At 48.5% G+C, this 26,308-nt stretch overlaps 2 protein-coding genes across 8 annotated transcripts in view; one reads left to right on the forward strand and one right to left on the reverse strand.

The window, feature by feature from the left end:
• Positions 1–983: 983 nt before the first annotated feature.
• On the forward strand, positions 984–23,617 carry TFIP11 (tuftelin interacting protein 11). Its single transcript, XM_030860676.2, has 13 exons — positions 984–1,070; positions 2,732–2,952; positions 14,722–14,875; positions 15,180–15,336; positions 16,503–16,630; positions 17,025–17,177; positions 18,604–19,131; positions 19,235–19,341; positions 19,917–20,085; positions 20,189–20,432; positions 20,845–20,987; positions 21,413–21,578; positions 22,824–23,617. Exons 2-13 carry the CDS (start codon positions 2,741–2,743, stop codon positions 23,177–23,179), a joined length of 2,517 nt encoding a protein of 838 aa, XP_030716536.1. The 5' UTR covers positions 984–1,070; positions 2,732–2,740; the 3' UTR covers positions 23,180–23,617.
• SRRD (SRR1 domain containing) overlaps positions 14,059–26,308 on the reverse strand; it is a 32,192-nt gene continuing 19,942 nt past the window's right edge. For 2 of the 7 annotated variants that reach the window (XR_011377948.1, XR_009566382.1), the window contains exons 5-8: positions 24,501–24,655; positions 23,961–24,006; positions 22,865–23,531; positions 19,408–21,930 (exon numbers count right to left, since the gene is read on the reverse strand). Coding sequence is in view for 1 of the 7 variants with exons in the window: in XM_030860689.2 (XP_030716549.1) it covers positions 23,310–23,531; positions 23,961–24,006; positions 24,501–24,655 (423 nt within the window). In the remaining 6 variants the exon portion in view is untranslated. The other 5 variants (XR_011377947.1, XR_011377946.1, XR_009566385.1 and 2 more) reach the window with 5 other exon arrangements.

Consider the following 26,308-nt stretch of genomic DNA (forward strand, 5'->3'; position numbering starts at 1 on the left):
AACAACCATGGGAACTTAGACCCAAGTCTTTTGACTCCAAGTCCAGTGCTCTGTGTATACTCTAACAATGCCTCCTGGATCTTTTCATCTTAGAGAGAGAGTGAGAGAAAACAAAGCAAAAATTAGCAGCTAACACTCTCTAAGCACCTGTTACGTACCAGGTACAGTTTTAATTGCTTACATATTTTATCTCAACCGTTTGCAGAAGAGAAAACTGAGGCTTAAGATGTATGTATGTAATGCCTTGCCCGAGGTCCACAGTTGGTAAGTGGCAGAGCTGAGACCAGAACTCTGGAGTCTGTGTACCCACACAGAGTCCAGAGCTGGTGAGGGATTCCCTGGGAGTGCCTGGTGCCTCTTTGTTCCCTGGATCCCTGGAGCCTAGCACAGCGTAGGCCCTCAGTACATTTTTATTAGATCATTGAATGGATTTATTTACCAACCTGTTGGAAAGGAAGAGAATGGAAAGATTTTCTGGCGGGAATACTTAGGAATTCTAGAGTTTGCCCGTTCATTCCTTCACTCCCTCAAACACCTGTATAAGGCAACTGATCTGTGCCAACGACAGTGCTTATACTGAGGGACCCAAAGATCCAGGAGACAGTTTTGACCTTCATTATTTCTATTTGAATGCCATGTCTCGTCCCCACCTCTAACTCGCCCCCCGTCCCCCGCAAATGTCTCACACACAGCTATCCCATGAGCTAGTCCTATATCCCCATTTTGCAGATTTAGAATCTCAGGCTGGCAAAGGAGTCTCCCTAGGCTAGGGTGGCTTGACGACGTCCACACCCGTCGTCACAGGCTGGGCGTCGCCCCGAAGCGGGCGCAACAGGGAAATCAGCCCTCCTCCATTCCGGGCCCTGAAAACCCTCCCTGGTAGCTCCGCCACTCTAGATCCAAAGCCGCCCTAGCGTTCCCTTGCTGCCATGGCAACCTGCGCGACATTTCCGCTGTCGAGAAATGTCATTTCCGGCGCGCCTGTCCCGGCACATCCGGGTTCCGGCCCCAAGCGACGCGCTTCTAACCCGGAGCGGTTAGTTGTGTTTGATACGCTGAGCAGGAGAGAGGTGAGCGGCGCCCGGGAGTGGGCAGGGGACTCGGGGGATTCTGTGCCGGTGGGAGTGGGTGCTCCGGTTTGGGGGAAGTGGGCTTCGGCCTCGCCAGTTGAGCTTCCCTTTCGCAGACGGCTCTGCCGAGGCGGGGAGAGGGGCGGGCCGCGCGGGGTCACCGGGCAGTCGGGGCCTGGGCCGAGTTAGGCACCGAGTCTCCGCCGCGGGGCCTGGACAGCATGGCAGGGAGACACCCGAGCCCCGGCTTCAGGCCCACCTGGTTTCGAGCCCCGCCAGCCGTGGAACCTAGGGCAAATTATTTAACTTAGCGTCACTTTACTTAATCTGAAGCTTGAGGACGCTAGTAGTACCTTCCTCGTAGAAGTGTCTTGATTCCTATATGAGATTATCGGCCTGAAGCGTCCAGCAAGTGCTTAGCACCCCCCGGGGGCTCTAGTACTCGTGACAACTATGTGGTTATCCCCATGCTCTGTGCCCAAGGAGGCAGCGGTGTATCTGGGACTCCCCGCCTCCTCTGAGAATGTTTCCCTCTTTTGCGCTCCTGGATGAGGCTGGGACCGGCAGCACCCAACCAGTGCACCAGTGAGTAGAGTAAGCAGGGAAACTTTCAAACAGCTGACCAGAGTTTAACACCGCCTGGGGAAATAGCCATCCCGCGTCCCTGAAGGCTGTTTGCAGCAACTGCTAGAGGCGAATCACAGTGCTGTCATATATTGAATGTATTGCTGTGTGGTGGCCCATGCGTGGCATTTCATCTGCATTTAATACTCATACACTGAGTACCTGGTAGAGTGGAGATTTGAACTCGGGCTGTGATTTTAGCAGCTGGTTTCACAGCCACTTTGCTCGGCTCATTCCCGAATCCAGTAATAGGAAGGGCTATGAACCTAATCATGGGATTACCATAACAAGCTCTTCCTTGAGCACTTATTGTGAGCTAAGTGATTTTAAAGCACCATCTCGTTGAATCTGCCTTACAAGCACGCTCTAAGGTTGGTACTGCAGTTAATCCACTTAAGAGACAGCTGAATCTCATCACCCAGCTACCCTGAGATGATATCTGTATTCCACTTCACAGCTGTGTACTGTTAAGGTCGTGTTCATAGTTACTACTGCCTTCTGGCGCCTCAGAAGAGGTTCATGTTTTGTGAAGAAAACTAAGGCTCATTTGATGAGGCTTTCATCAAATAATGTGTTTCAGAAAAGCGTCTTCGAAAAAAACTCACTGTGCTGCAACTGTCGGAGGTCAGATGAAGCTCTTTACTCGATAATAGAAAAAACTAATAAAATCTGGGGTCCAGGAAGATGTCTGCCTCATTTCTGAGGCAATAATACATAGAACAACATACTTCCTTAGTTGTTTTTATGTGGATTGTGTGTATGTGAGCGTGTGTGATGTTTTACGACATTGACAAGGAAATACATGCTTAAGAATCACAGCGACTGTTGTGACTGGTCTTTTGTTCCACCTGTTCTAGTACCTGTTGTTTTCTACAATATGTTTTTAGTGTGTGCTTTATTGAATTGTAACAATGATGTTAGTGAATTTTAGTTTGGAGGGAGTTCTAAAGGCAGCAAGGAGTGGGAACTCAGAGGGGAGCATGCTGCTGCTCCCAGGACTTGTCACAGACTGTACCTTCTTTTATCCCTTCCTTTAGTGACAGGGCATGTCACTGTCCCACTTGTACCGGGACGGGGAAGGCCAAGGCCTCATGGATGACGAGGACGAGCGGGAGAACTTTGAGATCACCGACTGGGATCTCCAGAATGAATTCAACCCCAACCGGCAGCGCCACTGGCAGACCAAGGAAGAGGCCACCTACGGAGTGTGGGCAGAGCGAGACTCGGATGAAGAGAGGCCCAGCTTTGGAGGCAAACGGTATGGCTGGCACGGGCTGCTTCCCTAGGAATTGGGGAGCTACCCCGCTAAGTAAATTTCTCTCCCAGCCTCACTGAGTCCCTTAGCTGCGGCATCAGCTCGGGAGCCCAGTTCCGCTTTAGGTTAGAGCGCTGCTCTCTGACTGTTGATCATCACTTGGTGTTAAGTGAGCAGTTATGTATATTAAGCCTTGTGCTGTCGACCCAGTCCTTGCTTTCCAGGAGCCCAGACTCTAGTGGATGGAGACAGGCTCACACAATGGAAGGGTATAACTGATTTAGGACCTGAGGGGAAACACATTTTAGGGAGTATGACCTATTCTGGGAGGTCAGGGAAGATTGGCCGGTAGGGCAGGCACAAGTAAGCAAAGGCCCTTGATGGGAGGCAGCAGGGCACCCATGAGGATATGAGAGGTTTTGTGGGCTGAAGCGGGGAGAGAGTGGGGAGTATAGTTTGAGAAGAGGCCGTGGGTTTGTGTAGAGAGGGTATGACCTGGGGAGAAGGGTAGAAGACCCTTTTGCTCATGTGCAAAGTTGGCGGGGAGCCACAGTGGAAGAGGGGGCTCTGTGAGGAGGCCCAGGCAGTGGTCCTGGCAGAGGTGCGGGAGACCTGGGCTAAGATGGCAGCACAGGGATGAGGATTCAGGCTGAAAGCCTCCTCCTTGGTGTGAAGTCATGTGTGTGTTGGCTGCAACTCACTTGACCAGAGTGGGTAGTAGATTTGGGCTTGTCTCCCTGTCCCCACCTGAGGCTTGGAAGCTCCAGCCCATTGATATTGTAAATTTTTCACAAAAGAAACTGGGGAGAAAGAGCAGAGATCAGGTCACCCTTTTTTCTTCTGGCAAGAAATCTAACAGCAGACAATGAGTAGATCAGGGGTCAAGAATTGCAAGATCATAAGATAATAATAGCAGCCAAAATCTTTGGGTTCTTAACAGGCCTGGTCTCATTGACCTTATGAGAATGGTACCATTATTTTTAAAATAAATTTATTTATTTATTTATTTATTTTTGGCTGCATTGGGTCTTCGTTGCTGCACGCGGGCTTTCTCTAGTTGCAGCGAGTGGGGGCTACTCTTCGTTGCGGTACGCGGGCTTCTCATTGCAGTGGCTTCTCTTGTTGCGGAGCACGGGCTCTAGGCACGTGGGCTTCAGTAGTTGTGGCACACGGGCTCAGTAGTTGTGGTTCGCGAGGTCTAGAGCGCAGGCTCAGTAGTTGTGGTGCACAGACTTAGTTGCTCCGCAGCATGTGGGGTCTTCCCGGACCAGGGCTTGAACCTGTGTCCCCTGCATTTGGCAGGTGGATTCTTAACCACTGCACCACCGGGGAAGTCCGAGAAAGGTACCATTATTATCACCCCATTTTACAGATTAAGAAATAGCAGCCAAAAGTCACGCAGCTAAGCTGAGAATCTGGGCCTGTCTGACTCTAGAGTTGGGCTCTTATATTGCATCTCTTAGGAAAAAATTCTCTGAATTTTATTGCTGCCATGGGGATGTTTATTTACTACGTTAGTCATTTTGTAAAGCATCGCCTTATTTTGCTGTATTCCCGGGGCTTTTCTTTGGAATCTTTTCTCTCCCTTTAACTACATAATAGAAAGCTATCAGCTCCAGTTCATACAAAAGGGAACTGTTGCTAATGACTTATTGTAACTACTGTTCTTGAGGCATTCAGGGTTAAAATCAATACTTTCCATCTCACGGAGTTAATTTCCTAGGTATTTTATTCATTTATTTATTTAATATTTTATTTTTATTTATTTATTTATTTGGCTGTGCTGGGTCTTAGTTGTGGCACGCAGGATCTTTTTAGTTGTGGCACGTGGGATATTTTAGTTGTGGCATGTGGGATCTTTATTGCAGTGTGCTAACTCTTAGTTGCAGCATGTGGGATCTAGTTCCCTGACCAGGGAATCCAACCTGGGCCCCATGCATTGGGAGCACGGAGTCTTAGCCACTGGACCACCAGGGAAGTCCCTCTTAGGTATTTTAGTTTTCATAAACAAATTTAATGGACATGAGATTTTCTAAGAATCTGATTGATATAATTGCTCATGTAATTTACATTCATATAATCTCTCTTAATATATTTTATTTATTTATGATTTTTATTTATGAGAATGTCTTTCTTGTTTGATTTTTCTACTTGAAATAGTGTCTGAAACAAATGCTTTTTTTTTTTCAGATTCTTTTCCCATATAGGTCATTACAGAATATTGAGTAGAGTTCTCTGTGCTACACAGTAGGTCCTTATTAGTTATCTATTTTATATACAGTAGTGTGTATATGTTAATCCCAGTCTCCTAATTTATCCCTTCCCCCCACATTTCCCCTTTGGTAACCATAAGTTTGATTTCCAGATCTGTGTGTCTGTTTCTGTTTTGGAAATAAGTTCATTTGTGTCATTTTTTAAATTAGATTCCACATATAAGTGATATATGATATTTGTCTTTCTCTGTCTGACTTAGTTCACTTAGTATGATAATCTCTAGGTCCATCCATGTTGCTGCAAATGGCATTATTTCATTATTTTTTTATGGCCGAGTAATATTCCATTGTATATAGGTACCACATCTTTTTTTTAACATCTTTATTGGAGTATATTTGCTTTACAATGGTGTGTTAGTTTCTGCTTTATAACAAAGTGAATCAGTTATACATATACATATATCCCCATATCTCCTCCCTCTTGCGTCTCCCTCCCTCCCATCCTCCCTATCCCACCCCTCTAGGTGGTCACAAAGCACCGAGCTGATCTTCCTGTGCGATGCAGCTGCTTCCCACTAGCTATCTGTTTTACGTTTGGTAGTGTATATATGTCAATGCTACTCTCTCACTTCATTCCAGCTTACCCTTCCCCTCCCCACGTCCTCAAGTCCATTCTCTACATCTGCATCTTTATCCTGCCCCTAGGTTCTTCAGAGCCTTTTTTTTTTTTTTTTAAGATTCCATATATATGTGTTAGCATACGGTATTTTTCTCTTTCTGACTTACTTCACTCTGTATGACGGTCTCTGGGTCCACCCACCTCACTACAAATAACTCAATTTCGTTTCTTTTTATGGCTGAGTAATACTCCATTGTATATATGTGCCACATCTTCTTTATCCATTCATCTGTAGATGGACACTTAGGTTGCTTCCGTGTCCTGGCTGTTGTAAATAGAGCTGCAGTGAACATTGTGTGTACCACATCTTTATGCATTCATCTGTCAATGGACATTTAGGTTGCTTCCATGTCTTGGCTATTGTAAATAGTGCTGCAGTGAACATTGGGGTACATGTATCTTTTTGAGTTATGGTTTTCCCCAGATATATGTCCAGGAGTGGGATTGCTGGATCATATGATGGCTCTAATTTTAGTTTTTTAAGGAACCTCCATACTCTTCTCCAAAGTGGCTGTACCAATTTACATTCCCACCAACAGTGTAGGAGGATTCCCTTTTCTCCACACCCTCTCCAGTATTTACTGTTTGTAGATTTTTTGATAATGGCCATTCTGACTGGTGTGAGGTGATATCTCATTGTAGTTTTGATTTGCATTTCTCTAATAATTAGCGATGGTGGGCACCTTTTCAGTTGCCTCTTGGCCATGTATATGTCTTCCTTGGAGAAGTGTCTGTTTAGGTCTTCTGCCCATTTTTTGATTTTTTTTTTTTTGATATTGAGCTGCATGAACCGTAGATTTTGGAGATTAATCTCTTGTCAGTCACATCATTTGCAGATATTTTCTCCCATTCTGTGGGTTGTCTTTTTGTTTTGTTTATGGTTTCCTTTGCTGTGCAAAAGCTTTTGAATTTAATTGGGTCCCATTTGTTTATTTTATTTTTATTTCCATTACTCAAGGAGACAGATCGAAAAAGATATTGCTGCGATTTATGTCAGCGTTCTGCCTATGTTTTCCTCTAAGAGTTTTATAGTATCAGGTCTTACATTTAGGTCTTTAATCCATTTTGAGTTTATTTTTGTGTATGATGTTAAAGAATGTTCTAATTTCATTCTTTTACATTTAGTTGTCCAGTTTTCCAAGCACCATTTGTTGAAGATACTCTTTTTTCCATTGTAGAGTCTTGCCTCCTTTGTTGTAGACTAATTGACCATAGGTGTGTGGGTTTATTTCTGGATTTTCTATCCTGTTCCATTGATATGTATTTCTGGTTTTGTGCCAGTACCATACTCTTGATGGCTGTAGCTTTGTAGTGTAGTCTGAAGTCAGGGAGCCTGATTCCTCCAGCTCCATTTTTCTTAAGATTGCTTTGGCTATTTGGGGTCTTTTGTGTCTCTGTACAAATTTAAAAGTTTTTTGTTCTAGTTCTGTGAAAAATGCCATTGGTAATTTGATAGGGATTGCATTGAATCTGTAGATTGCCTTGGGTAGAATATTCATTTTGACAATATTGATTCTTCCAATGCAGGATCATGGTATATCTTTCCATTTGTTTGTGTCATATTCAGTTTCTTTCACCAGCATCTTCAAGTTTTCGGAGTACAGGTCTTTTGGTAGGTTTATTCCTAGGTATTTTATTCTTTTTGATGATGGTAAATGGGGTTGTTTCTTTAATTTCTCTTTCTGATCTTTTGTTAGCGTACAGGAATGCAACAGATTTCTGTGTACTTTTGTATCTTGTAACTTTACCAGATTCATTGATGAGCTCTAGTAGTTTTCTAGGATTTTCTATGTATGGTATCATGTCATCTGCAAACAGTGACAGTTTTACTTCTTTAACAATTTGTATTCCTTTTATTTCTTTTTCTCCTCTGATTGCCATGGCTAGGACTTCCAAAACTATGTTGAATAGAAGTGGCAAGAGTGGACATCCTTGTCTTGTTCCTGATCTTAGAGGAAATGCTTTCAGCTTTTCACCGTTGAGTATGATGTTAGCTGTAGGTTTGTCATATGTGGCCTTTATTATGTTGAGGTATGTTGCCTCTATGCCCACTTTCTGGAGAGTTCTTTTTTTTTTATCATAAATGGGTGTTGAATTTTGTCAAAAGCTTTTTCTGCATCTATTGAGATTATCATATGGTTTTTATTCTTCAGTTTGTTGATGTGTTTCACACTGATTGATTTGCAGATATTAAAGAATCCTTGCATCCCTGGGATGAGGGCCCCTTGATCATAGTGTATGATCCTTTTAATGTATTGTTTGATTTGGTTTCCTAGTATTTTGTAGAGGATTTTGCGTCTATGTTCATCAGTGAAACTAGCCTGTAATTTTGTTTCTTTTCTTTTTTTTTTTGTGATATCTTTGTCTGGTTTTGATATCAGAGTGCTGGTGGCCTCATAGAGTGAGTTTGGGAGTGTTAACTTCCTCTGCAAGTTTGTGGAATAGTTTGAGAAGGACCGATGTTGGCTCTTCTCTAAGTGTTTGATATAGTTCGCCTGTGAAGCCATCAGGTCCTGGATGGCTTTTGTTTGTTGGCAGTTTTTTATTCATTTTCACTTTCAGTGCTTGCAATTGGTCTGTTCATATTTTCTATTCCTTCCTGGTTCAGTGTTGGGAGATTGTACCTTTCTAAGAATTTGTCCATTTCTTCTAGGTTGTTCATTTTATTGAATTGTAGTTGCTTGTAGTAATCTCTTATCCTTTGTATTTATGTGGTTTCCATTGTAACTTCTCCTTTTTCCTTTCTAATTTTGTTGATTTGAGCCCTCTCCTTTTTTTTCTTGATAGTCTGGCTAAAGGTTTTTCAGTTTTATTTATCTTTTCAAACAACCAGCTTTTAGTTTCATGGATCTTTTCTGTTGTTTTCTTTGTCTCTATTTAATTTAGTTGTGCTCTGATCTTTATGATTTCTTTCCTTCTGCTAACTTTGGGTTTTGTTTGTTCTTCTTTCCCTAGTTGTTTTAGGTGTAAGGTTAGGTTGTTTGAGATTTTGGTTGTTTCCTGAGGTAAGATTGTATTGCTATATAAACTTTCCTCTTAGGACTGCTTTTGCTGTGTCCCATAGGTTTTGGATTGTGTTTTTGTTGTCATTTGTCTCTAGGTGTTGTGTGATTTCCTCTCTGATTTCTTTAGTGATCCGTTGGTTGTTGAGTAGCATATTGTTCAGCCTCTGTGTGTCTGTGTTTTTTACAGTATTTTTCTTGTAGTTGATTTCTAATCTCATAGCATTGTGGTCAGAAAAGTTGCTTGATATGATTTCAGTTTTCTTAAGTTTACTGAGGCTCGCTTTGTGGCCCAGCATGTGATCAATCCTGGAGAATATTCCATGTGTACTTGAGAAGAATGTGTATTCTGCTTTTGGATGGAATGCTCTATAAATATCAGTTAAGTCCATCTTGTTTAATGTGTCATTTAAGGCCTGTGTTTCCTTATTGATTTTCTGTCTGGATGATCTGTCCATTGATAAAAGTGGGCTGTAAAATCGATTTCTCCTTTTATGGCTGTTAGCATTTGCCTTACGTATTGAGGTGCTCCTGTGTTGGGTGCATAAATATTTACAATTGTTATATCTTCTTCTTGGATTGATCCCTTGATCGTTATGTAGTGTCCTTCCTTGTCTCTTGTAACAGTGTTTAAAGTCTCTTTTATCTGATACGAGTATTGCTACCCCAGCTTTCTTTTGATTTCCATTTGCATGGAATACCTTTTTCCATTCCCCCACTTTCAGTCTCTATGTGTCCTTAGATCTGAAGTGGGTCTCTTGTAGACAGCATATTTACGGGTCTTGTTTTTGTATCCATTCAGCCAGTGTTTGTCTTTTGGTTGGCGTATTTAATCCATTTACAGTTAAGGTAATTATCAATATGTATGTTCTTACTGCCATTTTCTTAATTGTTTCAGGTTTGTTTTTGTAGGTCTTTTTCCTTTTGTTTTCTTCTCTTGTGCTTTGATGACTGTTTTTAATGTGTTCGGATTGCTTTGGATTGTGTGTGGATCTCTTGTAGTTTTTTGGTTTGCAGTTTCCATGAGGTTTTGATATGGCAGCCTACACACACACACAAGGATATTTTAAGTTGCTGGTCTCTTAATTTAGATGCATTTCCCATTTCTTGCATTTGTACTATCCTCTTCTCATGGTTGCTGGTTTTGATATCATATTTGTGTGTGGATGATTTCTTTCCTTTACTGTATGTTTTCCTTTACCGGTGAGCTTTCCCATTCATAACTTTCTTGTTTCTGTTTGTGGCCTTTTCTGCCTCGAGAAGTTCCTTTAGCATTTGTTGTAAAGCTGGTTTGGTGGTGCTGAATTCTCTTAGCTTTTGCTTATCTGTAAAGCTTTTGATTTCTCCCTCAAATCTGAATGGGAGCCTTGCTGGGTAGAGTATTCTTTTTTTTTAATTAATTAATTTGTTTGTTTATTTGGTGGTGCTGGGTCTTAGTTGTGGCAGGCAGGCTCCTTAGTTGCAGCTTGAGGGCTCCCTAGTTGAGCCTTGCTGGCTCCTTAGTTGTGGCATGCAAAGTCTTAGTTCTGCCTGCATGTGGGATCTAGTTCCCTGACCAGGCATCAAACCCAGGCCCCCTGCATTGGGAGCGCAGAGTCTTCACCACTGCACTACCAGGGAAGTCCCGGGTAGAGTATTCTTGGTTGTAGGTTTTTTCCCTTTTGTCACTTTAACTATATCGTGCCAGTCCCTTCTGGCCTGCAGAATTTCTGCTGAAAAATCAGCTGATATAACCTTATGGGGATTCTCTTGTTATTTGTTGCTTTTCCCTTGTTGCTTTTAATATTTTTTCTTTGTATTTGTCAGTTTGATTGATATGTGTCTCAGTGGGTTCCTCCTTGGGTTTATCCTGTATGGGACTCTCTACACTTCCTGGAGTTGACTGAGTGTTTCCTTTCTCATGTTAGGGAAGTTTTTGGCTATAATCTCTTCAGATATTTTCTCAGGCCCTTTCTCTCTCTCGTCTCCTTCTGGGACCCCTATAATGCAAATGTTGGTGTGTTTAATGTTATCCCAGAGGTCTCTGAGATTGTCCTCATTTCTTTTCATTCTTTTTCTTTATTCTGTTCTATGGCATTGATTTCCACCACTCTGTCTTCCAGCTCACTTATTTGTTCTTCTGCCTCAGTTATTCTGCTATTGATCCCTCCTAGTGTATCTTTTTTATATTTATTATTATTATTATTATTTTTGGCTGCGTTGGGCCTTAGTTGCACGCGGGCTTTTCGTTGTGACATGTGGGCTTCTCTCTGCGTGGGCTTCTCTCTAGTTGTAGTGTGCAGGTTTTCTCTCTCTAGTTTTGGCGCGTGGGCTCCAGGGTGCGTGGGCTCTGTAGTTTGTGGCGCGTGGGCTCTCTCGTTGAGGCACGCAGGCTCAGTAGTTGGAGCGCACAGGCTTAGTTGCCCTGCAGCATGAGGGATCTTAGTTCCCTGACCAGGGATCGAACCCGTGTACTCTGCATTGGTAGGCGGATTCTTTACCACTGGACCATCAGGGAAGTCCCCCTTCTAGTGTATTTTTCATTTTAGTTGTATTCTTCATCTGTTCGTTCTTTAAATCTTCTAGCTCTTTGTTAAACATTTATGTGTCTTCTCGGTCTGTGCCTCTGTTCTTTTCCTGAGATTTTGGATCATCTTTACTATCATTACTCTGAAGTGTCTCCTTCAGGTAGATTGCCTATCTCTTCTTCATTTAGTTGTTCTTGTGGGTTTTATCTTGTTCCTTCATCTGAAACATATTTCTCTGTCATCTCATTTTGTCCTTCTGTGTTTGTGGTCCCCTTTCCACAGGCTGCAGGATTGTAGTTCCTCTTTATTCTGGTGTCTTCCCCCTAGTGGGTGAGGTTGGTCCAGGGACTTATGCAGGCTTCCTGGTGGGAGGGAGTGATGCCTGCCCTGTGGTGGGTGGAGCTGGGTGTTTTCCCTCTGGTGGGGAGGGCTGTGTCAAGAGGTGGCTTTAAGCTCAGTACTTTAGGCAGCCTCTCTGCTGTGTTCTTATCTGGCTGGTTGTTTGGACTGAGGCGTTCCAGCACTGGAGCCTGCAGGTTGTTGGGTGGGGGCAGGTCTTGGTGCCAAAATGGGGACCTCCAGGAGAGCTCACACTGACCAGTGTTCCCTGGGGCCTCTGCCACCAGTGTCCTTGCCCCCCCAGTGAGCCATAGCTGACCCCTGCCTCCCCAGGAGACCCTCTAAGACCTGTAAGTAGGTCTAGCCCAGGTTCCTGTGGAGGTACTGCTTTGTGCTGGGTCCCAGTGCATGTGAGACCTTGTGTGTGCCCTTCAAAAGTAGAGTCTCTGTTTCCCCAGCCCTGTGGAACTCCTGCACTCAAGCCCCACTAGCCTTCAAAGCTAAATGCCCTGGGGGTTCCTCCTCCTGACGCCAGGCCCTCAGACTGTCTTGGAAGGCAATTTTTTTCAATATTTATTATTTATTTCATTTATTATTTATTTTTGGCTGTGTTGGGTCTTAGTTGCGGCACATGTGGGATCTTCGTTGTGGCGCACGGGCTCTTTGTTGTGGTGCGTGGGCTTCTCTCTAGTTGTGGGTGTGGGTTTTCTCTCTCTTGTTGTGGTGCACGGGTTCCAGAGGGCTGGGCTCTGTAGTTTGCAGCATGCGGGCTCTGGTTGAGGTGTGTGAGCTCAGTAGTTGTGGCGTGCGGGCTTAGCTGCCCCACAGCATGTGGGATCTTAGATCCCCGACCAGGGATCAAACCCACATCCCTGGATTGTGAGGTGGATTCTTTATCACTGGACCACCAGGGAAGTCCCTGGAAGGCTCTTTTTAAGTGGGCATGTCCCTGTGTAGCCTGCGTGGGTTTAATATTTTTTTAGTGCAAGTGTTGCCTTTAGTATGGATGTCTGCCACCTCTTTCCTCAGTGTATGCTGGCCGTTATCCCTTTGATAGGTGGTGTGACTGATGTTGTGACCAGAGCCTACACTGGCTATCGAGTGAGGCCTCCTCTTTGCTCTGTGGTTGTCACTGCCGTGTCAGGGGCAGGGTCTGCTCCCTAGCTGTTGGAGTAGAAGCCCCCAGATCTGTTTCTGAGCTGTTTCTGATCTGCGGTGCAAGGTAGGTGGGATTGGAGCACTCCCACTGGGAGAGAAGCCACTGAGTATTCCTCAGTGGAATGGAGTGGAATGGAGAATGGAGCCAATGGAGTATTCCTCCATTCACCTGTGAATGTGCTCTGTTGTGTCACTCTTCCCCCGCTGCGTGGGCTTACAAAGTACGCTGTTGTTGGCACTGGTCCCACCTTAACTGCGGTGAGCCGGCAGTTGGCCCCGGTGACGCTCAGGCATTGTTTTCACCAGGCCAGCAGTGCACATGCACTGAACTCAGGTCCCAGGACCGCAGCAGTGCTGCACCTGGACCCGCTGTGGGGGCAGCTCCGACTCCGGCCTGGCCCAGCCCAGCCCCGCGTGTATGTGCCCACGGAGCCCTCGGCTGCTGAAGCCAGGCCTGTTTCAGCCGAGGGGGCACTCGTCCTCTCGGACGTCCTCTTGGACGTTCAGCAGGAGCTGAGTTTATAAAGCCCCCAGCGGAGGCGTAAATCCAGTTCGCGCAGCCGCAAGGAGAGACTTCAGCTCTTCTTCCGTAGTTTCAGGGCCCCTGGGGCTCAGCTGTGGCTTCAGCCCCACCTCTGCGTGCGGGCTACCCACGGGCATCTGCTCCCGAGGCCGCTGGAGCGCACGAGCCGGCTCGGGCGAGCGGGCTGCTCTGGGAGAGGCAGGGGCCGTGCGTGCGGAAGGGGCTGCGGTGGTGGCCCTGCGCTTTGTGCGCCTCTTAGAAATGGCACTTCACTTCTGTGGCGGCCTGGGCTGCTTTCACCAGCACTCCTGGTTGCAGAGCTCCGCACTCCCACCCCTACAGCCTGTCTCTGCACAGCCAGCAGCAGACCTCTTCCCAGGTCTGTTCTTTAAACCCCACTTTCGGGCACGCAGCCCCTGCCCGTCCCAGCGGGCACAGGCCTCAGGCTGGGGTGTGTAGGGCTGTGGCACAGACCGTCCGCCTAGTTCTCACTCTGTCCTGCCTGTCACGGACCGGTTGCTGCGTTCTCCTCGGAGCCTCCGAAGCTCCCTTTCTGTCCCGGCTGATCTCTCCGCCCGTGACGAGACCTCCTCCCGCAGGGGTGCAGGTCCTGTCCTGCTGCTTTTTTTTTTTTTTTGTCTTTCTTCGTCCTCCCTGGTTCCGCGGAGCTCCTTCTTGTCCTTTCTGGTGTCCGAGGTCCTCTGCTGGTGTCCAGCAGGTGTTCTCTGAGAGCCGCTCCATTTGTACATGTGCTCCTGGAGTCTTGGGGGGGATGCCATCTCGACTCAATGTCACAAATGCTTTTTAAAGTAAGTTAATTTTTTAAAAACGTAAAAGGAAGGTGGACAGTTACATCATATTTACAATTTTAAGTCAACTCTGTTATTGGTAACTTTTTTTTTTTAACATTTTTATTGGGGTATAATTGCTTTACAATGGTGTGTTAGTTTCTGCTTTATAACAAAGTGAACCAGTCATACATAAACATATGTTCCCATATGTCTTCCCTCTTGCGTCTTCCACCCTCCCTATCCCACCCCTCCAGGCTGTCACAAAGCACCGAGCCAATATCCCTGTGCCATGCGGCTGCTTCCCACTAGCTATCTACCTTACTACGTTTGTTAGTGTGTATGTTATTGGTAACTCTTAAGCCACGGAGTTGACTTGAACACATCAGGCAAAAATGTCAAACGTGATTACTGGGGCCCTTTTGATACGAGTCAATGGGTTGGTCTTTAAAGTGGATCCCACGAGGTCCGCCCTAAGGAAGTTCTCTGGCCAGCAAAGCTGCTCCAAGGGATGCCTGCAGAGAGTTCTCATGGACCCCGTGGGGCCTTGTGTTTGCCCGCAGGGCCCGCGACTACTCGGCGCCAGTCAACTTCATCAGCGCGGGGCTCAAGAAAGGGGCGGCAGAAGAGCCGGAGCTGGAAGGCTCCGACGATGAGGAGAAACCTGTTAAGCAGGATGAATTTCCTAAGGATTTCGGACCAAAGAAGTTAAAAACGGTAGCATTTTTATTGAAGGATTGTGACCTTAGTAATACCCCTGGAAGATCACTTTGGCCCAAGCATCTGCTGGGGGAGGGGTTCAGCTGGAGGCCGCTTGTGTGGGTCTCTCCCTGTGAGGTAGGTTTCCCTGAGGGGTGATATGTGCAGTGCAGTCTTGTCTCTTTACTGAGACACATCACAGATGTTTGGTTTGTACAATAGGATACTTTTCACAATGCTCTGTGACTGCCAGCCATGTTCCCATCAGCCAAGCTTTCTTCCTTAGGTTTTTCCTTCTTTTGATTTTTCTTCTTCTTTTCAGGGTGGCAATTTTAAACCCAGCCAGAAAGGTTTTGCAGGAGGAACCAAGTCTTTCATGGATTTTGGCAGCTGGGAAAGACACACAAAAGGAATTGGACAGAAGCTTCTTCAGAAGATGGGCTATGTCCCTGGAAGAGGCCTCGGGAAGAACGCACAAGGTGTGGTACCCCCACTCCACCGTTTCACACGAGGGCGGCCAGGCAGAGGCCGGAAGAGCAGCTGGGGCGTGGTTTGCCTTTTCTCTGCTTTTTCGCTTTTCTGGCAGCACATGACAGTTGTGCTCCATGCCACTGCACTTTATCAGAACTCAAGTTACATAAAATACACTTATTTTAGCAGGAGGGAGAGGTTAGGGTTCAAATAGGCTGCAGGCTGATAGGCTGAAAACAGGCTTCTTTCTGGCCCGCCCGTTGTTTCTAAAAAAAATCAAACTGGTTGCCAGTATTTAAAAATCTGAATTCTAGGTTTGCTTGGCGGTGAGTGGTTTCGCTGAATCTTCCTGCCCCAGGTAGCAGCCACGACCTTATTCTGGAAGCCTTCTCCACACCCCAGCCCACTTTCCTTGTTCCTGTTAATGTTTCTGGGCCCTGAAGGCATAGGAGTCTGTGGTCCCTGCTCACAAAGGGGCAGGACAGGTAACTGTTAGCTGTATGAAAAATCCATGGACTTGAGTGAACATGGAAAAGGTGACCTGGAATGCGTAAGGGACGTTCTAACGTGGCATTTCCACGGTACTAACTGGAAGGAGTGTGGTGGGAAGTTTGGGGTGAGGGCAGTTCTTCACTGAAATGTTGTAGTCCTGTTTGTAAACTTTTTTACAGAAAAGACACATTTATTTCCAAGGCTTAAACATGTTATAGAACAAGTTAAGCATGGGAGACATGAAGTACTGAGTAAAATAGATGGCGTTTCATATTAAATGGCAGCCTCACCTCACTTTAATCAGAATTAGTATATTATCTGAATTACTGCCCTCTCTGTATTAATAGGCTTCCAAGTTAACAAAGTGTAGACTCTAGTATGCCAGAGTTTCCAGTTATAAATGAATATTCCCATCCACTAAAACAATGAATCCAAGTGGAAATGGAAATCTGTGTTTAGGACATACATATGGTGATATCCGCACACTGCTCTGTGGCAGCATAAATGCAGACACTTCCGGTCACCCAGGAGTGGAACAGTGTTACGAGGGCAGAAGTGCACTCTCCTTCCTGGGTGGTGCGTCGTCTTGAGTAAGGACCCAGGAGTGTGATCCCCCTGAGTGGCTCACACACATGGCAACTGCCGTGACCTGAAGTCTCTGTCTTTTGCTGAAATTTGTCAGGTATCATCAACCCAATCGAAGCCAAGCAGAGAAAGGGGAAGGGCGCCGTGGGGGCATATGGCTCAGAGCGCACCACTCAGCCCCTGCAAGACTTCCCCATGGCTGACTCCGAAGAAGAAGCCGAGGAGGTGAGTCAGGAGACGGGCCGGGTGCTGTCTGTGCCCCTTTCAACTGGTGTTTGTTCATCTGCTCGCTCACTCGCCCAGCTACCGTGTGCCACTCACCGTGCTGGAGGCTGGTGTCCCACGCTGAACGGGTGTGGAGCCTGGTGGACAGGGACGCGGTCAACAAGTAACCACAGTGTGGTTGCAGGAAGTCCTGGGGAGAACTTAAGGTTGGGTGTGTGGGGAAGGGGTCTCAGCATTGGTAAGGGCGGGGAGCGGGTGTCAAGCAGTGTCCTTGGCTGGGTTTAGTGTTACACAGCACGGTCCTCAGCACAGAACCTTGTGAAAGTCTCACCGACCCCACCTGTGGAAAAAAGTGGCCTTCCTTCTTGTGATGGACTGTATCCCTCTGACTCAGGAATTTCAGAAGGAGCTGAGCCAGTGGAGGAAAGACCCCAGTGGAAGCAAGAAGAAGCCCAGATACTCTTACAAGACAGTGGAAGAGTTGAAAGCCAAGGGCAGGATTAGCAAGAAGCTCGCTGCTCCCCAGAAGGAGCTCTCTCAGGTCAAGGTATGGGGCCCGTGGATGCCTGGTCCAGGATGGGGGCTTGGAAGACACAAAGTTATCCCACACACCAGAGCAGTCACCGAACATTTGCTCGTAAGGTTCCCGCGGGCCTTCCATCCCGGCTGTGTGTGTGCTGCCTCTGTGGCATGAAGCAGCCTGTGCCCACTCCCCGCACTCAGGCTCAGGTTCATCGCCGTCCCACCCCTGTGCCAAGCGCTCCCTGTGGCGTGAAAGTGCTAAATCGAACAATGTCCCCAGCTTTCTGGAGCTTGCCGTCAGTGGATTTAATGATGCTCCTGTCATTCTGTTGCTAGACCTTTAACATTTCTGGTTTGGTTTGGGGCAGGTTAGTTTGTGTATAAAGGTTTGTCTTTGTTTTACAGCTGTTAAGGATAGAGTCCTAGAAGTGCAGTCACAGGTTAAAGTCATCAAGGCTCTTAAATCGTGGGAAGGTTGCACTAACTCACTTCTCGAGCAGGAGTGGGCCCTCAGGGCATCCCAGCATCGCATTTAAGATGATTACCACTGTTCTGAGCTTTTCCATTACTGTCCCTAGTGGCCAGAGAACATTGGTGACAGATGTCTGTTGTAGGGGACGTAGCGTAGGAGATACAGTGCGTGTGTATTACAGAAAGTCGAGTGGGGGTTCTCAGAGGTCAGGGTGTTGTGTATCAGGTTACTTGGGGACCTGGTGAGAAGCGCAGATGTCCAGGTCACAGCTGGAGATTTTGAGGCTGTAGCTCTAGATGGGGCCTGAGGCCTCATGCTCCGTTATTTTCCCCCAGGTATTTGTAATACAGGTGGTTCAGAGATTACACTCTCACCTCAGGTGATGGCAATGCTTCTGTTTCAGCACAGCCACGTTCTCGTTTCCTCAGTCTCCTTCAGACATTGAAGTTAGCTCATTTCCTCGGTTGCCTTTTGTATGTTTCATGTTGTTTTTAAATTAAAAAAACTATTACTACAGAGCAGTATGCAGTACATTTTAGACAATTAGGAAATAGAGGCATCCTTCCAGGTGTTTTTGTCTAAATATGCACTTTTTTTTACCAAAATACGATTTTGATTGTGTTTGTTGTCCCATTGCCTGCTTTGATCAGTACAGCCTCTACTTTTCCATGAAAATAGATTTTCATCTCAACTAAATAGTCCACATTCATATTTCGTCAGTTTTGCTAAAAAGTCTTCTCCATCCGGTTGGTCCAGAGGGACCGATTCAACAACCGGTTGGTTGTTGTGTCCCTGGAGTCTCTTCCAATCTAGCGCAGCCCAGGCCCCACTTTGAGAAACACCCCTTCTCCAGCTCTGCTGAACGGTGTGGTTTTGACACGTTCCCACTAGCGTCGTGCCTTCCCCGGGCTCAGGTGTGTGTCTAACAGGGCAGCAGTGGTGAGCATTAAGCCACGTGCCCTCTGCCGCCTTCTCCAAGGTCATAGACATGACGGGCCGGGAGCAGAAGGTCTACTACAGCTACAGCCAGATCAGCCACAAGCACAGCGTCCCCGACGACGGGCTCCCGCTGCAGTCACAGCAGCCGCCCCAGCCTGGCAAGGAGGCCAAGGCCCCCGGCTTCGCACTGCCGGAGCTGGAGCACAACCTGCAGCTGCTCATCGACCTCACAGAGCAGGAGATCATCCAGAACGACCGGCAGCTGCAGTACGAGCGAGACATGGTGGTCAACCTGTCCCACGAGCTGGAAAAGGTGTCGGAGGTCCTGGAGCACGAGGAACGGGCCATCTCCAACCTGAGCAAGGTCCTGGGGCTCGTGGAGGAGTGCGAGCGGCGCCTGCAGCCCGGCTGCGGTGACCCCCTCACCCTGGACGAGTGCGCCCGCATCTTCGAGACCCTGCAGGACAAGTACTACGAGGAGTACAGGATGTCCGACCGCGTGGACCTGGCCGTGGCCATCGTCTACCCGCTCATGAAGGACTACTTCAAGGAGTGGGACCCCCTCAAGGTGAGTGGGCGGGGAGTCCACTGCGCTGCCTCTCCTCCGGGACAGGCCCGGGGGCAAGGGGGCCGTCAGCCGGCTGTCTCTCGGCTGATGTGTTTCTCCTCAGGACTGTACGTATGGCACCGAGATCATCTCCAAGTGGAAAAGCCTCCTGGAGAACGACCAGCTGTTGTCCCACGGTGGGCAGGACCTCTCGGCAGACGCCTTCCACAGGTGCTCCTCGGGGGGGACGGGGGGCACTGCCTGTATGAGCCCTGGCCACGTGCCGATGCTGCTCGGGGAATTTAAATTCATTCATTAGTTCACCCCACATCTGTCAAGTGGCCGTTGAGGATCTGCCTGTGCTCCGCGCTGCCTTACCCTGGGAGTGAAGAGACGGCCTGTCTCCACTGAGGGGAAAAGGCAGGTGGTAACCACCTGGGTCCAGCAGTAGAGAATGACAAGGGTGCACACCTGTGGGGGGGGCACAGGTCTCTCGGGGGAGGTGACGTTGAAGCTGTGACCCTAAAGCATGTGCAGATAGAGCTCCAGCTGGGGAAGCACACGACGCATGGGGGGCGGGACCTGGCAGGTGCTACTGAGGAGACAGGCCCCAAGGCCGAGTGGGTGGCCAGGAGAGGCAGGCGCACGTCTGGCCAACACATGGGCCGGTCCAGTGGTTTTCTGTGACTGGATTGCCCCGCTGTTGCCATTTTCTTTCTTACCCTAGAGGTAGGTGGCGGTGTACTTTGCACACGTGGAAACCAGTCAGTGCTTTTAGCCAGCCGCCCCCTGCCTTTCTCGTATAGGCTGATATGGGAAGTCTGGATGCCATTTGTTCGAAATATCGTCACTCACTGGCAGCCGAGGAACTGTGACCCGATGGTGGACTTTCTGGATAGCTGGGTGCACATCATTCCCGTGTGGATCCTGGATAGCATCCTGGACCAGCTTGTCTTCCCCAAGCTGCAGAAGGAGGTGAGGCTGGGCGTGGGAAACGGTTGTCATCAGGAAGCACGGGGGCTCGTTTCGCATTCCTCTTCATCCTCTCCCTGCTGCCTTTCCCCCGCTCCTCCTGCAGGTGGAAAACTGGAACCCGCTCACAGACACCGTCCCCATCCACTCGTGGATCCACCCGTGGCTGCCTCTCATGCAGGCGCGCCTGGAGCCGCTCTACTCTCCCATCCGCAGCAAGCTGGCCAGCGCCCTGCAGAAGTGGCACCCCAGCGACTCCTCGGCCAAGCTCATCCTCCAGCCCTGGAAGGACGTCTTCACCCCCGGCTCCTGGGAGGCGTTCATGGTCAAGAACATAGTGCCCAAGCTGGGTAAGGGAACGGGGACATGCATCCGGGTCGAGCAGCTTCGGTGCCTGGCTTCTGTGGCTGGCGGTAATGACGGTGCTGCTTAGAAACATGGCCTTTGAGCTCTGAGCGCGTATTTCTCAGGATAAGAGGTGGCGTTTGTGCACTGAGGCTGAATATAAATGTTAACCAGGTCCCTTTCTGCACTAACCACATCAGACCCTGCCTGCCTCCTGATTGGTCCGGTTCGGGCCTTTGCTGACAGTATAGCCACAGGTATTCTGAAATTTTTGTCATACTGGATTAGAGAAGAAAACAATTTTTAAGAGTAGCCACAGGAGCTTAAACTTGACCTTTAAAAGCAGATCGAAAGCCGACCTTGTCTGGTGATGCCACTGCTGTGTGGCTTTGCCTTAGAGGCTGGTTTCTTTTCCAGGGATGTGCCTCGGGGAGTTGGTTATCAACCCGCACCAGCAGCACATGGATGCTTTTTACTGGGTCATCGACTGGGAAGGGATGATCTCCGTCTCCAGCCTGGTGGGGCTTCTTGAAAAGCACTTCTTCCCCAAGTGGCTTCAGGTACGCTTTGTTTCGCTTTGTTGGGGTGCGTTGGGGACAGGGAGGGAGTCACTGGAGCCTTGGGTGGCAGTGCTGTGGCCACACAATGAAGGTAAACTACACGGCAAGGTAAGAATGAGGCGGGCAGGAACAGCGAGCACCACTTTATTGGACATTTGCCACGTGCCCGATGCTGTTCTAAGCACTTGGTCTGATTACCGCCCCCCCCCCCAACAGCCCTGTAAGGTGGGGACTGGTATCGCGTGTGTAGGTGGGAGGCCGAGGTGCAGTTTCCATGCAGGGCACTTAGCTACCGAGCTGACCCCCTGCAGGTATCACCAGCTTGTAGGAGCAGGACCCACACAAAACAAGTGGCCCCTTTGGAAGTTTTGCTCCCCTTTGTTGCCACTGTGGATGCAGGTTTCGTATTTGTTCCCTTTTGGCAGGTGCTGTGCTCCTGGCTCAGTAACAGCCCAAATTATGAGGAGATCACCAAGTGGTACCTGGGTTGGAAGTCCATGTTCTCAGACCAAGTGCTGGCGCACCCATCCGTCAAGGACAAATTTAACGAGGCACTTGATATCATGAACAGGGCGGTGTCCTCCAATGTCGGTGAGTGAGGGTTCCATTTTATGGAGATCCTGGGCCAGCTCCACGTTTCTGAGCATGGAAATGACAGAGTTTTCAGGTACCAGTGGGCTCACCGTCGCCTGCAGGGCACAGACTCTTGCCCACAAGACCCATCACATACTTACTTAGCCAGCAGCCACTCCCCCACCTCCTGGGGCTGGGAGGGGTGTTCTTCCTGAGTGGGCACTCACTCACTCAAGCTCCACCTGGGCTCTTCGGCATGTCTGCCCGGCCGGCGTTCTGTGGCCACTCCAGTGGAACAGCTCATGGTGTGGAGCTGGGTGACAGCCTAACGCTTAGTAGCTGCTTAACTTCTTTAGCCCATTTTCTTTGCCTGTAAAGCAGTAGTAAGGACCCACTTCCAGGTTTTTATTAAGCACCGAGGGGGACCAAGGTATGTACTGTTCGTGGATGGCACTCAGTAGATGGTGTCTTTGGTGTGTCAGAAGTAGGCAGCTGGTTCGTTTACTACCTATTCCCGAACTACTCAGTTCTAGGCAAGTCCCTCTGCCTGGGAGCCACTCAGCCAGTCCTGTGTGAAGAGTGTGCTCACGTCTCAAAGCAAAGGCCAATGGAGCACCTAGTCTAGCCGTGTTTCACAGAGAAGGTCAAGAGCTCATTCAAGGTCACAGAACTACAGAGTGGCAGCTGGGGTTGTAATTTCTATTTCCCGAGGCGAGGCTTTAATTCTTTCTACTTAGCCTATTACATGAAAATAGAGAATTCATAGACACATACTGCATTTAATGAGGCAAATATGGTCCTGTATTATCCCTTCATCTGTGAAGCTGAAACATCTGTGTTTCAGCTCCCCGGATATAAAGTTCTTCCAGGGCTAGGGGCCTGTATGGGTAAGTTAAATATATAACTAGTATAGGCCATGTGTCTTCAGGGTTCTAAAAGCTGCCCTGGGGGAAGTGTGGAGTGAAAACTCTAGCAAGAAGGGAACAGAACAGTGTCTAATGACTGTCAAGGTTTCTGGCCCATAAGAATAAATCCCTTGCTGATGCTTCTTTATTATGTGGAATATTTAATAATCTCTGGTTGCAGCCAGCTGGCCGCATTTCCCCCAAGGTGCTTGATCATCTGGTTTATTTAAACCAGTGCTCTGAGGCATGAGGAGGCCTTAGGAGACGGCGCCTGTGGCATACCCAGCCAAGTCGGTGTCTCCATTTTTGTCATGTTGGGACCTGTCCCTCACCCCCCCATCCCCCCTCTATCTGCCAGGTGCCTACATGCAGCCCGGAGCACGGGAGAACATCGCCTACCTCACCCACACGGAGCGGAGGAAGGATTTCCAGTATGAGGCCATGCAGGAACGACGAGAGGCTGAGAACATGGCCCAGAGAGGCATCGGCGTGGCTGCCAGCTCTGTGCCCATGAACTTTAAAGACCTCATTGAGACCAAGGCCGAGGAGCACAACATCGTCTTCATGCCCGTCATCGGGAAGCGACACGAAGGGAAGCAGCTGTACACCTTCGGCCGCATCGTCATCTACATCGATAGGGGCGTGGTGTTCGTGCAGGGGGAGAAGACCTGGGTGCCCACCTCCCTGCAGAGCCTGATTGACATGGCCAAGTAGACCGCAGCACCTGCCACAGACAGACTGGTGAATAAACAAACAGTATTTTAAATAGTATTTTAAATCACAGTTGACGTACTTCCTGCCCTGTCCGAAAGGGGACTCACTGCAGTCCCTCCGTGGCGACACATCACAGCGGGTTCAAGTCAGTGGCTGAAGGGTCTTCTGTCTTGTTCCTGATGATCTCGAGACCCTCACAGTCCTGGTAATCCGGTTCTTCCCGGAAGGCCCAAGTGTCCGTGGAGAGTTGTGTTAGCTTTTGTACAGGAAACCAGTGGACGGAGGTGTCATTAAATACGTCCATGTACTGTGAAGTCTGAGGGAATGCCAGCTCCTCCCGTCCTTTCAAAATCTGAGCAGGAAAATTCGAAAGTAAAACAAAACCTTGAGAGTCCCAGTAAGGCCCACCCTCCTGGGTTAGAGTCCCGTTTTACTATTCACCCCCACCCACCCCCACCTCCCTTTTTTTAAAAAATAAATAAGGAGTAAGGTATTTTAAGTGCTTTGTGCAATGAGTTGGAAGCCCCAAGGGCAGTGCCTACTGCAGACCAGATACTAAGAATAGAGGAAATAATTAAGAAAAAAATGAAGCGATGCACTAAAACGTCCTAGCTTTCTGGAACACAGACCCCTCGCGAGAGCTGACGGTGCTGTAACCTCGCTGTGCCTTCTTCGGTTAGCCCCGCGGGAGCTCCCGCTGCTACAGGTGAAGGCAGAATTCTCCAGGGTAATGGAGAGGTATGTATGATGTCCCACCCCAGCCCCTTCACTCAGCACATACCTTTGCAACATACGGATAATGTTTCTGCAGAATCCTTGTCAACAACCTAGAACAAAAATTTAAAAATCTGATTAGGTGGTTTGAGAGTGGTTTCATTCAACTTAAGACACAGAAGGGCAAGGTGACTGAAATAGATGAAAAAATCTTTTAAAAATGTGGGATGCAGAGTAGGTTAAATATTTAGTAGAAGGTGTGAACGCCCCAGTCACTGCCCATTTCATCAGGGAAAAATGACAGCAGACACCGAGGCATCGTGAAGCAGGAGGAGGATGTTATGCAGCTGTAAGAAGAGAAATCAAATGTTTTCTCCCCCATTTAAAAAAGCCGTTTCTGCCTGTCCTAAGGGAAGGGAGGAATTATTGGCAGAAAGACTCCTTAACTTGCTTCCCAGCTTGGCTCAGGGCTGACGTCTCCCAGCTCCAACCCCCTGTCCAGGTTCCCATGGAAAAGCCTTTCCAAGTGTGAAATGTTTCCTGCTTGCAGGTCTGAGGAATGGGTTCACCTCAGGGCCTGGTGGCACCTCGGCGTTCCCAGGCTTACCTTTCCTCGAGTCCTCTGAAACTGTTCCCAACGATGACCATCTTGGAAAGGGCATCTATGGACCAGTTCCTCCATAGAAGGTTGTTGTAGAGCGCTGTCCCACAGTGGAGCATGTAAAAGACGGTGGGCTCGCCGTACACACTCCGTTTTCCTTCCTGGGGTACAACGTGCACAGGTGTAAACACACTTTTTACAACAAGGTGAGGGAGAGGGATGGGCAGAGTGATAATGAGCTGTGAGTTCTCACCACCAAAAAATGAATGTAAGTCTGTGTGGTGCTGAAGGATGTGTTAGCTCGCTTGCAATCATCTTACAAAAAAATGCATCAAATCAACTAGTGCACGTTCAACTTACACGTTACATGTCACCACAGGTCAGTGTAGCTGGACAAATGATGAGCTGAGGGGAAGGCGAACTGAAGCATCAAATGGAAACAAACTACTACATTCTCTTGTGGAACAGTTACATAAGTAGTGCATGTGAAATCTATAGGTTATACGGGACTACAAGTCAAGAAGTCATGAAGTCCAGAAAGAACTCGCGTTTACTTAACAGATGTGTCCCATGAACGCAGAAGGCTCTGGACTAATGAAAGGGCAGCTTGGGTCTGTGACAGCAGGGCAGGAGGGACAGCAGAGGTCACTGTCCCTCAGGTACTTGTGTTTTCCTGAGTCACTTTCTGCAGATCCCTATCGTAACTCAGTCCTTTTCAAACGTGCCCTGGGGGTCCAGTCACGGCCTCTGAAGAACCTCTGCTCTATGCCATCTCTGCCACCTCTCCGGTGGGAACAAGCCCCCTGGCCCTTGCTGTCTGGCGCCGGCGACCCTAGGCCTCTCTTCTCTCCCTGCAGCTTCCCCGGCCCATGACACACTGGCCGTGGTTCCTGAGCAGCGGCTCCGCCCAGGCTGCCTGCAGTCCTGGCTCTCAGCAAACTCCTGGGAGACCTTCAAATCCCAGCTCAGACCCAGGAAGCCTTCCTGGACCCCCGGAAGAGCACAGGTGTCCTCCGTCTCAGTTCCCAGGCGTGGCTTTGCTCGCTGTCCACTCGTCATGCGCCTGTTCACAGCCACGTGCCCTGCAGTGGCGGAGAGCAGCGCCCACCGCCCTCGGGCTCCCCAGAGCTCCCTGCCTCGCACAGAGCAGGCACTCAGAGCTCGGGATGACCTGAGCTGAACCTCAGTGTTTTAGGACCCCGCCAACATCAGAGACTGACTCTCCTCTCAGCTGGGCCTAATTTTCATGTTTCATAATAAGCAATGAGATGGCGGTTTCAGAACCGAGAGGAACAAAATGATGATTCTGTGATCCCCAAGACAATGCCTGACTAAATGTAGGGGTACCTGCGTGGAGTCGCTCCAGCCCTTGGCTTGTGCAATGATGTTTTTTCCAGAGGTCTCAGAAATCTGAATCCCAGCCTTTTTAGGGGGTGCAGGGTAGGCCAAGGACTTAGCCGTAACTCTCAGCCAGGTGCTATGCGTGTGACTGGTCTACGGCCTCCCTCCCCCAGGACAGGGCACGTTCCAACCGGAAGGACCTCGTTTGAGGTGCGGAGACTGTGCCCTCTATTCTCCTGCAGCAACAGTAAATACCAGCTAAGCATAAAATTGGGACACAGTTCTTAACGAGAATTTTGCAAACCTAACGTGTTTGTGCCATTGTGTGATTTTTTTCTTCTGACAGGCACAACATAGGTCCAAACGGGGTAACAGACCAGCCACACACGGACGCCCTGGGGAGGAGGCACCGCTAGTCACAGAGCCTGGCGTCCCGGGACAGGGCCTGGGGTCAGCTTGGTGAGCAGCTGCCC

Source organism: Globicephala melas, chromosome 13, assembly GCF_963455315.2.
Source record: "Globicephala melas chromosome 13, mGloMel1.2, whole genome shotgun sequence".
In the NCBI taxonomy this organism is placed as follows: Eukaryota; Metazoa; Chordata; class Mammalia; order Artiodactyla; family Delphinidae; genus Globicephala; species Globicephala melas.

Bases quoted from the DNA above. Each gene is read 5' to 3' on its own strand.
- TFIP11 (XM_030860676.2), top strand. From the start codon at position 2,741: ATGTCACTGTCCCACTTGTACCGGGACGGGGAAGGCCAAGGCCTCATG. The intron at 15,337-16,502 runs GTGTGGTACCCC...GAAATTTGTCAG, and splicing joins CCTCGGGAAGAACGCACAAG to GTATCATCAACCCAATCGAA. The intron at 20,433-20,844 runs GTAAGGGAACGG...TTTCTTTTCCAG, and splicing joins GAACATAGTGCCCAAGCTGG to GGATGTGCCTCGGGGAGTTG.